Genomic DNA, 13,311 nt, shown 5'->3' on the forward strand with positions numbered 1-13,311 from the left:
TTTGAGCCACTGGAGGGATTCCAATTATTTTTTTCTATTTGTTGTTGTATTGATCCACATCAGTCTTACAGCATTTAATCACCTGACACAAGTAAACTTTTCAGCAAATAAAGCTTAAGAAAAGATTACGATGTTATATAAATAAAAGTATTCTGATGATAGCAGACTCTTTTAAAAAACAAATATTACGTCTTAGATATATGCATAAAAACAGTAATAAACTCTTTTGTGCACTGCAGCACAAATTTAAAGCTGTGTACATTATGTTTTTGGCCACTTGGAGCAGCACAACAAGCTGAAAGCAAAGCATGACACATAAAGCTGCCGTCAACCACACATTTACACATCACGCAAAGACAGAGCAAATGTTTACTTCATTTTTCATTGTGATTTGTCCATATAATAAATGTACGTCCAACATTCACTATTTGTGGAAGATCATTTTCAGTGGGTCAAATTGATAAATGTCGATTCTATAAAATATAGATACTTGCATCTTTAAAAATATCTGACATAATTTTGTAGCAGCAGCATTTTTTCAGTCTTACCAGCGATGACATGTGGGATGGTAGTGACATTGAGTTTCTGCTCCGACCCTTTCACTCCATTTTTCAGGTCCTGCATCTCCACCACTATGGCCTCCAGCTGGAAACAGGATTCATTCCCATTAGCCACGATGAAATATTCAAGAATATCTTCACAAATATTAATCACAGATAGGGGAGAGCGGGGTAATGTGGGACATCGGGTGATATGAAACAACCCCTGTATCTAGGCAACGGAACACATTTGTGGTCATGTGACTATTATGTTTAAAAGCCCCTCCCATTCCCCCCTTGCAATGAAGGATAAGTTGGTGCAGGTCCTGTGGAAAGTATGTTTTTTCACAAAAATGTGTTTTTTGCATGTAAAAGTAAATTTTCTTGCTTTGAACTTAATCAACTGTTGTGTCAAAACAAATTGTTTCAGGTCGAAAAAATTATATCATACATGTTGGTGAACTTCCAACATATAAAACCATGTGATTGATGCTAGCTGAAGATTAGCCTGAATTGATAAGAGATGTTGTTTTTCTAAAATTGTGGCTTCGGGGTAAAGTGGGTGAAATGCTGTGGGGTAAAGTGGGACAGTGTCTCACTTTACCCCACCATGAAGCACAAGTTAAGTTTAGTCTTAAACATATTTTAATGTTATATTACATTATATATGTTTTATTTTTAATGTCATAAACATTGTAGAAAAGCCACCATGCCGAGAAACTACACCAGGAAGACAACCTGGGGCCAAACACCCCTCTCAGAGATGGAGAGTGCAGCCGCTGAGGTCATGCAAGGAAAGAAGTCCTTAAGAAAATCTGGAAGGGATAGAAATATTGATAAGACAACCCTCAAACAATTAATGAAGAAAAAAGAGAAAGGGAAAGTAAAATCAGTAGCCTGGGGTGTAGTAGCTGAGGTAAAGAGAATATTCACAGATGAGATGGAGGAGGAGCTTGCCAAACACTTGAAACAACTAGCTGACCAGTTCCATGGCCTTGCTCCAGTTAAGTGGCGTGAACTGGCATTTGAATATGCAGAGAAAAACAATATCACTGTGTCTGCCAATTGGACAGAGAAACAATGTGCAGGTAAGCTAGGGTGTGCAAGAGATCACATGAATCATAATAATCATAAATGTGCTTAATTGACCAATCCCCATGATTCTGTTACTAGTCCGATATTAGTGGTTGTCAATCTAGCTGTCGGGATTTTAACTATGGTAGTTTTAAAGTGGAAAAAGTAAGTGGACCACTTTACCCCATAGCTGGGGTAAAGTGGGACACAAGACCACTTTTTTTAAAACAATCATATTTTCACTGCCCTTTGTCCTGAAGACATTCTGATCATTTCCATTGCTAGAAAACATCCTGAATTAATGGGAAATGTGTAAATTTTACTGATATATCAGTTTAGCTCACCTAGAGGGGAGCAAATGTAAAAAAAATGTCCCACATTACCCCGCTCTCCCCTATCCATGTTTCAACGTTAACACAACTAAGTGGATCATTCTAGCTGCTTAACATTCAAACACAAGTTAATAAAATACCACAATGTCGTTACAATTTCCATTCAGAATCCAATGGATCCATGTGGCATGATAATAGCTGGAATTTATACAGCGCCTTTCAAGAGACCCAGGGCAGCTTTACATATGTCCTTGGCGACAAAAGAGAAGAGAAAAGAAAGAAAGTAATTTGCACAAAACAGGATACAAATAATCAGCACTAATGGTAGGGTGGAGCATTACAGCCAAAGGCTGTAGTGAACAGGTGGTGTCCAGAGATGTAGTGTTGTGGATTGCGGCGGGGAGAGAGTTCCAGAGGGTGGGGGCTGCTCTGTCTCCAAAGGTGTGCAGCTGGGTGTTGGGGATGGAGAGCAAACCTGAGTTTGAGGACTGCAGCCTTCTGAGCAGAGTGTGGGGGAGGAGGTCAGTTTGATATGGTGGGGCTAGGGTGTGGAGGGATATATAGGTGCCTTGGCATGTCCGAGTATTAAGTCAGGTGGGAAAATCCAACCTGTTAGAGGGCCCTTGAGCAGAAATCAGCTGATGGTCTGTATTGACTCCTCAATTATTATACACCTGTACACTTTAAGTCCTCATCAAAAGCAATGAATGTAGCAGCTCCATAGGTAGTTTTTTGAGGGAGCAGCTTTAAGTTAATTTTCATTTAAGTACCTACTGATGTGGTCACACTTATTTCCAACCACATTGAAAGTTAAAGAAACAATGCACCACAACATTGTCACACAGTAAACTTTGGCCATGTGTGGTCCCTGGGAGTCTGCAGCCCCTGGAGAGTCTCTGTTTTGCCTGGTTGGTCTCCAGCCCTTGGACCATCAGGTTGTGCCATCATTATATTTAGAAACGGTATCTCTTCAATTATGTTTCTAAATACAAAGCTTTTGGGGTAGCAAAATACTGTACAAGATGTTTGATGTATTCGTCATGTTACATGGGGGAGACAAGACACTTAAACCTATAGTTTAATGCAATGTAACAACACTTTGCTATATTGGCTCAGAACATTGACAGAATGCTGAATACTTGAGTACGAATGATTGCATCTCATCAGGAAAGGAACAACGCTGTATGTGGTGCAGTCACATCTCTGAGGTACTTATACTTAACTTGAGTCTTTCCATGCTGTTGTGCTACTTCAAATTTCTACTTTTTAACACCTCAGAGAGAACTATGGTATATCTTTCAACTGCTTTTGCCACTTTTACCTCAGTAAAACATGTAAATAATTGTTATAATATATCAGTGATTTTGATAAGATCCCTTTCTTATACTTTCTTCCTCACAGGAAAGAACTTCTCACTCAGGGTGGCTACAGAGTGTATACAAGAAACTAGATACAGTTTTAGTATAGTTTTGGGAGGAATTTAATCGATAGAGACAGTTGAAACGGACAGGTTATATAAGAAAGTGAGCAGGGGAATGACAAGCAGTAAGTGGTCCGGCCAGCAGGGGGGGCTACTCAGGGTATTTTCTCCCGTGTGATATCCTCCCTACCCACTCAGCTATGGGTTTGCCCCTGACTATATCCAATTAATAACCTTCTGACTTATAGTTTTGTATTGTGGTAGCCTGGGTGGGTTAGAGATTTGATTCCTGAAATGTCCAGGAGCCTTAAATAGGATACAGAGGCCCAAGGAGTGGGCCTGGTGACAATAATTCTCCAGAGCTCCTCCTGCTGTGCTCAGCTGTCCTGCAGATGTTTTTGTCACTTTGTCACTTTAAATCCACTTTATCTAAATAAATTTTTTGCACTGTACTTAACAGTGCTGTTTGCCTTTTTTGGGGGGCATAAATAAGTAAATAAGTGACCGAGTCCCATTACCCTATGGGCCCATCTCACATACAGCTTATAGACATACAGAATTAATATCTACTGCACAGTACTCATATAGGCATATACATTCAAAAAATATGAATAGAATTCTCATAATGACAGCAGCACATGACAACACTTTTCAGTATGGAGGCTAAACTACACACTATGATCTTTGTGAGTTGTAGAGGATGTAGTTATCAATCCTTTCATTTACTTATTGTATCTAACCTATATTTGTCTTCATTGGGATCAAATTTTTTTTTTGTGATGTGGGTACTGTAATATCTTTTGGTCCTTTTACCAGGTGAGGTCAGGTTCTACTGCTAAACTGTTCAGCATATTTCAGCAGCAGAGCAGCAAAGCTAATTGGCTTTATGCTGGAGTTAAAGATGATCTTTAACAATCCTCTGCTCCTCAAATCATAAGTGAATCTCATACAGATGTGCTTAAGGAGATCCTACATGTAACATGGAAAAAAGGAAAATGATTTTTTTCTTTAAAAATTGAGTAGAACAAACTTTAACATCTTTACATCAATATGCAGCAGAACTCCAAAGTATTAATAATACATACATACACATATTAAATTAAGGATAGTGAATAGGAAGGAAAAAAACAATTAAAGAGTTGGAGCAGTCAATAAATTCTGACCAATAAATATAATAATGATACTACCAACCCACCTTTTTGAGGCAGTGCATACGGGGAGGGAAATGTTGCACCCGGTCAGGACGGGCTGTTCGGATTGTCATACTTGCAGACTAATAAAATCCAAATCAAATCTTCAAAAATATTAAATATATCCCAGTTTGAAATATTCCAGTTCTAATGAAGAAAGGTGCTCACAGAAAAGTGTGTGCATGCACTCTATGCATACACTCTGAGAGGATTGTAAGACAGGATGTGAAGGATGGATTTATCCACCAATCGGCTGCAGGGAACTTCTGCTCTTATCCCCCAGTAATTACAGAGAATTAGCTTCAGTTGGCTGAGTATGGAGGGTGGACTGAGTCGCAATCACCAAAGACTTTGAAGGTTGTTTGATAAACTTATATTTTGGAATAAAATGAATTCACTTAGCCTACTATTGTTAAGATTTTAAATTGGGCAATATTAAAAGACGAGTGGGTAAGAAGGTAAAACAGTTGTATGCTACAAAAAATCTAAATTGGTAACAAAGAATAACTTATGTTACTCATTAACTAACCTGTGAATTAAAATGTTTTTTTTATTATAACTGTAAAAGATACTGTATTTCTATCTGATAATTATGATATATTATTTTGAAACACTCTAAAGTGGTTTGAGTTGAGTTGCAGACCTTCTGTAATAGTAACCGGTGAATATAACCATGTAATGATGGGTCAAAGCGCAGGCGCGCTCATGTAGTCCATCGTGAGCGCGCCTCGATCACAACTGTACCACTGATTTGTGCTGGATTCACGTGTGTTGGAAACACCGCCCTTGTGTTTTGCAGCAGATAAACTGCCCCCGTAACAATAAATGCAACAACAAAAATAAGTTCCTTTGTAACGTTGTAATCTCGACATTTATATGTTAAACACATATTGTTCGATTGACATTTTTAAAATGTTGAATAAACTAAATCACGGATCAAAACTCCGGGAAGATGTAATTAGCCTGGTAATAGGGCCTATGTAAATTTGGCTTTTTTAACTTGTATTAATGCTTTTGTTAAGGCACAATTTTGTTGATTGGAAAATTATAATTTTTTTCTTAAAAACCATATTTGAGTAAAAGTTGAAGCTCAGCTGGGCGGGTGAATGTTTAGGTGAACGTTGTGTTATTGTGGATTCCTACGGCACGTGAACGCAGCAGCGGGCAGGGCCGAGCAGCCTCTAGTCCTCCTCTCTGTCTGTATCGATGAAGTTGTTTCAAAGATGGCGGATTTCCTGCCGTCCCGCTCCCTTTTATCTGTATGTTTCCCCAACTGTCTCCTCACGAGCGGCGAGGTAGAGCAGCTGCGGAAGTCTAAGGAGATAGATAAGTGTATTCATCGAGATAAGACCTATGTAAAACGGCTGGTGAAGATCCTACTACTCGGAGCAGGCGAGAGCGGCAAGTCCACTTTCCTCAAGCAGATGCGCATTATCCATGGGAAGGACTTCGATCAGAAGGCCAAGGAGGAGTTCAGAGCCACGATTTATAGTAATGTTATTAAAGGTAAGACGCCACCGAGCCCCCGCTGGGGTTCATGTTCTGGCCCTTGTGTCTCCTGCCTGTTCCAGGGTGTAACGACTGGGAAGGCGGTAGCATGCTAGCTGCATCTGAGCCCACTGCAGCACTTCACTGGGTTCGACAAAGCTAATGTGGGTTAGCTTCCTCAGCTACCAAGAAACGCCCATGTTATTAGTGTTTGTGTGCACGGTGCGAGTGGAGGGAGCGGCGGCGCCGTCAATGTTGTTGTTTATCCAAAGCTTCAGGTGTCCGACATGTTCTTTCTAAATGTTGGGTCACACATGCTGCTCACCGGGTTTGATCACACACTTCCTCATGGCTGCGGTTATCACTGGAACATGCCACTTCCACTAAAAGCGGGTCACCCGAGTGTACGTGTTGACTGTAAACTTCCCCAGCATCATATGAGGCCACGAGCAGCCCCTCTCTCCAGCTGCACGCCTGTCAACTGTGTGGCTTCTGAGAGCTGACACGTTGATCAGTCAAACAGCAACCCGGCACGAACTTTACTGCTAAAGACATGCGCCATTTTACAAAGCATCCTCTTAACATATGTTACTGTCTTTGCTGTTTGCCAGTCGTTCCTTCTGCGTGAACATGAAACGCTTTTTGAATGGTGTCGTTTCTGTGAGTGTATGGAACGAGGGACTTTTCGTCAGAGAGCAGAGGAACATGCTGCTCAGTGATGTCAGCTGTCACCTCAGAGTTACAGAATCACTAAACCAGCCTCACAGCCTCGCTTCAAGAGAGCAAAGCTTTGTGATCTGTCCAAAAATGATGCATGTGTTGCATTATTTACATTATTACATTTGGTATCAACCTGTGTCTATGATTACATTCACATGGCCTCCAGTACTCCAACTACTGTCCTTATTCTGACATCAGACTTTTTTTCAACTATGGTGTTTGCACAAGTTGCTTATATAATATTCCTTTCCTACTCCTATTTATATGTCACGTGCATAATCAGTTTATGACTCAAACCAATATGTCCACTACACCATTCAGACCTGTCATTCCGCCCGTTTTAACCTGTAACAGTTTGACGAACGATGCTACCATAAACCATTGTAGGTGCATAGTCGGATTTCTCCACATATCGTAATATGATTATTGCGTAGTCCAAGTGTGACCCTATTCTGGTTAAGGAAATCAGAAAATGCTCTTCACAGGGCAGTGCGCTATTCACACTATAGCTTTAATCAGGTTAACTTTGGAATGTTGGTTTTCAATATAGACAGTCATTGCGAAGGCTTTGATACAGGGACACTGAGCTACTGAGGTCAATGACAGATACCAAATAATATACAAGTAAATCTAGAAAAGGATTTAGGTTAGTTTAATTGGGTTATTCTAGTACTGTTAAATCTGATTGTGCAGCCTGTCCAAGACGGTTTTGCCTCGTTAGTTTGTTGAGGTATGTCAGAAAATGACAAATGTTGTGTTGTTTTTTTCTTTTGGCATGGGCTTTGTCTCCCACCGCTTGTATGATCAACAACATGGACCTATCCTTCTTGCAACATAACAAACATCATAGCTTATTTATTTTTCTTGAGTGGAGAATACGTAATTTACCCTCAACACCCGACATTGAACGGAGCAAACTGCGGAATTAATAATTGAAGAGGAGAAGTACAGTGAGTTGTATGATCCTCAGCACATATGAGACAAAAATGTTGGGACACTGTTGCAGTTAATGTTGGAGCAACAAGTAAGTATATGCTTGAAAAAAATGATTAAATGCCGGTTTTACTTTAGGCTGATAACAGCAAAAGTATGTGATATTAGTGGCGCGGCGCTTCAGCATCCGGTGTGAACAGCCAAGCGCCGGCGCGCTAGGGATTAGCGGCGCGGCACTTCCGCGACCGGTGTGAACCCCGGCGTAAGAGTACAGCAGCGCATATTTTCAAGTGTAACCATTGAACGGATCCCATTTAACTGCCGCAAGAGTTGTTCATCATGTAATAAAGATCTCAATGAGGAAACACGCTGTGTTTTTTCTTTATTCACTGCATTTTAATATAGTCTATAAATAGTGAATATAAAAATATTAATGATTAATCGAAAATCGATCGTTGATTCTCCCGACGATCGATTAAGACAATTTAATCGAATGCCCATCCCTAGTTTTAACCAAGCACTGGCACCACTTCCTCCCCGCTATAATTCAGTTTACTGTCAGTAGCCATGCAGGAGAGGTAACCTGTGAAGCCTCTGGTTTTTATGAATAGTCTCATGGTTTATATGGTGTTTCTTTCAACTGCTTGGACATTTTGAAGTTTTAAGCTCACAGATGATCAGAGGAGCTATTTACAAGTCACCTAGAAAAAACCTGGAGTTTGGCGTGAGAGAACATCTCTGAAGGTCCACTGTACTGTAGCGTAACTGGGCAGTAGGCATGTTTTGCTGTTAAGCACTTTTTGTACCAGCACTTTTAATTTCTTCAGTTCACAAGAAATAAGTTATCATTGCACTAATGTTATTGTCTTCGCACTTATTAGAGCAGCAGCACATTTCTATATCTTAATTTTTTTTCCTGTCTTTAGTATGTGTCTCTGTTTTTATATGTGTATTATATTATGGAAGTGACAACAAATCAGGTTTTCATCATCACTACTTCATTATGGCGTTGCAAAATTGGCCGTTGATTCTTAAATAGGGCTTGCAGTCCGGCTGAGTTTTAAAATGTTGCTGGAGATATCGAGTCTGGATCACTCAACTCTTTGAACCGAAATCATGAGCCAATGACCCATCAGCGACAGAATCCTATCAAGTTAAGTATTTTTCAGACATGACCTCTGGAGGGTGTCCGGAGAATTGGTCACAGACTTTCTCTTGATGTTGCCTTTCACATGCACCACGCAGCAGGAGGTTCTCCGCTCAGACATGTTAACAAAAAAGCGGGAATCTCCAAAGTGTTCTGGCGAGGGGTGGCGCAGCAGGCAGAAGCAGGAGGTAACACATCAGTCCGGTCAAATGTTTTTGTTTACAGCACTTCAACTCAAGCGTCAGCTCTTGTCACCACAAACTTAATCAGTGTCTTCTATGTGTGTCGCAATGCTTTTTATTCTGAGATATTTCTATTCTCTTTTTTTTTGTTCTCTTCTTCTTTCTTTTTTGTTTCGGTGCGTTAGAAATGTCGTCACCACACTCACTCGCTGACAGTGAAGCCTGGAGCGGAGGGGGGGTACATGTGAACTGTGGATAAGTTCGAACAGGGAAGATGAGTCCGGCTGGAAAGGCTTGCTCAGCGTCAGTCAGGGGGAAGTAACTGATGCTTGACGTGGTTAAAGCAAAAAGGAAACCACTCGTTTCGGTGTCATTTCAGGATAAAAGTTACATCAGTCAAAGTGTGTGTGGGGTGGGGGGTTTACATGGTCTGACCAGGGTTGCAAAATTTCGGTAATATTCTAATTTGGAAAATTTCCTTGCGTATTAACGGGAATAAACTGGACTTTTTGGGGTTATTTATACTAACTGTATTTAACCTTGTCATATACAGACACATAAATATAAACGTTTTGTTTTGTCATAAGCAGAGATGCATGCAAACATTTCTAATACAAATAAAAAAAATGTCATTTTTGACTTATCCATTTGTGAGTAGAACTGTAATGGATTCTTTCATTAAACAGCAAAAGACATGAATGTTGAATAAAATAAATGTATTCCCTTTTTTGATGGACCCCAACAGCCGAGAGTAATCGAGGTGACGATGTACTTTTGTGTGGACATACATACATACATCCTACTCTCACTGCTGTAAAAAGTTAGCCTTCTGTATACAAATAAACTTAGTATTAAAATGAACATGGTGGGTAATGACAAAGACGTTCAAAAACAACAAAAAGTCATAGGTTTATGTTTCTGGCAGACAATGTTCCCAATAGCTGCATCCAGGGTCCAGCTGAGCTAGGCTTGCCTAGTATTGTTTTCAACTACATTTAAGTTTCCCTTTTGAGGGCTAACTTTAGCAATACGATACAATCACGATACTTACGTGGTGATAGGATAGGTATTGAGATTCTGTGGGTATTGCGATTCGATATTACGATTTCTTGCGATTTCTTTTGGTTATTTAAAAAAAAAAATACTGGACCATGGAAAACAGTTGAATCATACCTTAAAATACAATTAAAATTTAAAAATCGTCATTCACAAGAATTGCGATTCGTAACAGAATCAATTCCCATGATTTTGATCTGATGGTGTCAGTCAGAGCACAAACGGAACCATGAGGTCCATGGAGCTGCCTGCAGAGCTCTGAGTTGAGATCCAGGAGAGAAGGAACTCCATGAAAAGGTGACGGAAAACCTGCTGTTCACTCAGTTGGAGCGCCAGAGATCATGTGTGGAGACAGAGACCCTTTCCGAAGCACAACCAATTTCCAAGCGTCATGTCTATGTCCTCAATACATGACCAGAGGATCCTTTGGTTCTGGTTTGGCCAGACCAGAGAGTGATCTTTCTCACTGTGTGACAGTCCTTTGTCTGCCACTCTTGAGAGGCTCCTGTCTGGCCTCTCCCAGTGAAGGTTGTCCTACTGAACATTTCTCGACCTGTTTTTATTGATGACAACTAAAATAAGATGCTGTTGTCATTTTTATCGGTGAGGGATGATGGACTAAAAATGAAAAACTGACACTGTTCACTGAGCTTTGTTAATAGGGGTTTTATCATTTCCAACATATGATAATTTGTCTGTTTGGTACCTTATTGATACTATCAATTCACTGTTAGTGACAGAAATGAATAAATCTCAATTAGATCTTGATGAGAAAATAATATTTTCTGTTTGTAATCCCTGGTCTCTTGTACAGGATGTAGAGCGGGTCTGTCGATTTCTGTGTGCTCTTATTGTTTTGAATAACAAGGACCTGCTTTGTTCACAACATTGCTTTTGCATTTTCAACAACTTTACAGTTAAAATACCCGCACTGTTTAAATATAAGGAAATGCCAGCATTCCTCATATTTACACATGTCTAGTAAAAACAGGACGCTATGGGTGGAAATTTTGAATTAGTGAATGTACATAGCACCAGTGTGGCAGAGTTGACAGGAGCTAGCAGCTCAACATACACAGTCCTGAAGACAGCCAGCCCTCTGTGGCAGCAGCTCGCTGCTGCAAAATTGTTGCTCTCACTGCTTTAGGATGAGGACGGACACACATTAGGCCTGTTGTCTTTTTCTATGCCCGAGTATCCTGACGGAATGTCCCTTCTCGCCCACTGGCCTTCACTCACATTGCAATTTAACAATTAATACTGATCAGAAGTTTTTGGGATCTGTATTGTCCTACAGGCATTACTTTTAAGTTTGTTTGATTATCGCTATAATTTATGAGGCACAAATTATCCATAAACACATTTAAAAAGTCGCACAGTTCACCTGTCACACACGAGATGCGCAGGCAGAACATCATGATTAAAGTGGCCGTAAAGATCCCGATTCATAATCCGACACCATCGATTAATATCTAAATAAACGTGATTGTCAGAGAGCGGAAAGTTCTTCTCACAGATTATCACACATGTTTATAATGTGATTATAACTCAGTGTGCCCTTTAACTTCATTGTTGCAGAAGAAGCGTTACCCAACTTATCAAGGAACACAAAAATATGAATTCACATTGTTATTATAAAGATCAGTGTGATTGATTGTACCCGGTGCATGCACGCCAGGAGAGGCAGACTAGCTGAACCCACTGCAAAAAAAACCCCTCCAAGGTGAAACACTGAAATTCCATTTATGATGCATATATATTAAAGGTCATGTCATTCCTGACAATGATGTGACGAGTTCCACAGTGACATGCAGAGACATACAAACTGACACTAGCTAAGTTTGATTAATTACAGCTAATGTTATGAAGCTGAACATTTGTTAAACTGCAGCTGAAAGTTTTCACCACTGATCTGTTAATGATTATTATCGATGCTGTAGTACGTTGATAATTCACTGACACTGAATGGTAGAAGCAACAGGTGTCTGTGTCCAGGAACAGACGCACTGCTGCTGGCTGACCGATTAGACTGCACGTCACAGGCCTGGTATTAACATCTGTCTTGTGGGATCTGGTCACAAGTGGTCAGCTCAAATTCATGTTTGAACACACTGAAGTGTCCTGAGATCTGATCACTTGGATCACATCCAGAGAGGGTATCGGACGCATATGGCCAAATTATTTTTGCTCTCTGACTGCAACTCAGTCCTGGGCCACCTACTCAGCTGTCTGACCCACTACAGTTTCATTATGAACCCAGCCTATTTCTGTGCTTCCCCATGCCCATATGCTGATTTGTTTGTGTCAACAATATCAACAGATAATGACTGCTTCCTCCAGCTGCTACAATCCTCGCTGTGCTGTGTTCAGGGCAACTCGGATATTCCGACCTCCTGCCACATAGCGAACATGCAATAGTTTTATCGATGAAAAAATAATGTCATCGACGAAATTCTTAATGATCAATTATCGATTGTCGATTAATTATGCCCATCCCTAGTTCAAACTTACTGTAGCCAATCTTTCCAACAATTAGCACAGACGCTGTAAAAAGCATAGAGGAAGAAACAACCCAGACCAGCTGAGTAAAATGTAAAATGAGGAGATTCAAGGCTGCTTCTCAATTTATCATTTAATCCAGAGACATTTCAGGGACAGACCATCTACAGTCCACATTACTGTGTCATCCATCACAAATGCACATATTTCATTGCCATTCAGACCTGGTGTTATCATCTGTTCTGAGTGGTCTGATCACAAGTGGTCAGCTCTAAGTTAAGGTGTGCAGCTCTCTCTCTCTCTCTCTCTCTCTCTCTCTCTCTCTCTCTCTCTCTCTCTCTCTCTCTCTCTCTCTCTCTCTCAACTCAGACCTGATAAACTGGATATGACATATGTTTGTATATAGAGTAGGAGAGTTCAATCTGATCGTAAGTGGTCACAGGAGACAAATTCAGGACAACTTTACAGACAAACTTAATGCTGTCTTATGATTGGAACTGGACAGATGCTAATACCAGGTATGTTCACAGCCCTACTACCAACACAAAGGAGAATAAACTTAGTCTTCCCCTTCCCTACTCTTAGCTTGCCAGTTATGTTCTTGCTTGCAATTCAATAGACCAATGACACGAGTAAACAGTCAGTCACACAATGTGGGGAACTGCACTCTATTTATAGCTGAGAATTGATTCTTACTCACTGACGTCTGTATTGACGTGTTTTACTCATTC

The 13,311-nt window shown here is 40.3% G+C and overlaps 2 protein-coding genes across 3 annotated transcripts in view; one reads left to right on the top strand and one right to left on the bottom strand.

Moving 5' to 3' along the window:
* rgs9a (regulator of G protein signaling 9a) overlaps nucleotides 1-6,496 on the bottom strand; it is an 18,688-nt gene extending 12,192 nt beyond the window's left edge. The window contains exons 1-2 of one of the 2 annotated variants that reach the window (XM_053442607.1): nucleotides 6,369-6,496; nucleotides 549-645 (exon numbers count right to left, since the gene is read on the bottom strand). In XM_053442607.1, coding sequence (XP_053298582.1) covers nucleotides 549-624 — 76 coding nt within the window. In that variant the 5' untranslated portion in view covers nucleotides 625-645; nucleotides 6,369-6,496. Of the gene's footprint in view, nucleotides 1-548; nucleotides 646-4,560; nucleotides 4,747-6,368 lie in introns of those variants that run through there. The other variant, XM_053442606.1, reaches the window with a different exon arrangement.
* Nucleotides 5,709-13,311, top strand: part of gna13b (guanine nucleotide binding protein (G protein), alpha 13b) — a 26,062-nt gene continuing 18,459 nt past the window's right edge. The window contains exon 1 of the mRNA XM_053442608.1: nucleotides 5,709-6,061. Coding sequence (XP_053298583.1) covers nucleotides 5,779-6,061 — 283 coding nt within the window. The 5' untranslated portion in view covers nucleotides 5,709-5,778. The remainder of the gene's footprint in view (nucleotides 6,062-13,311) is intronic.

Source organism: Pleuronectes platessa, chromosome 16 (genome assembly GCF_947347685.1).
Source record: "Pleuronectes platessa chromosome 16, fPlePla1.1, whole genome shotgun sequence".
Taxonomy (NCBI): Eukaryota; Metazoa; Chordata; class Actinopteri; order Pleuronectiformes; family Pleuronectidae; genus Pleuronectes; species Pleuronectes platessa.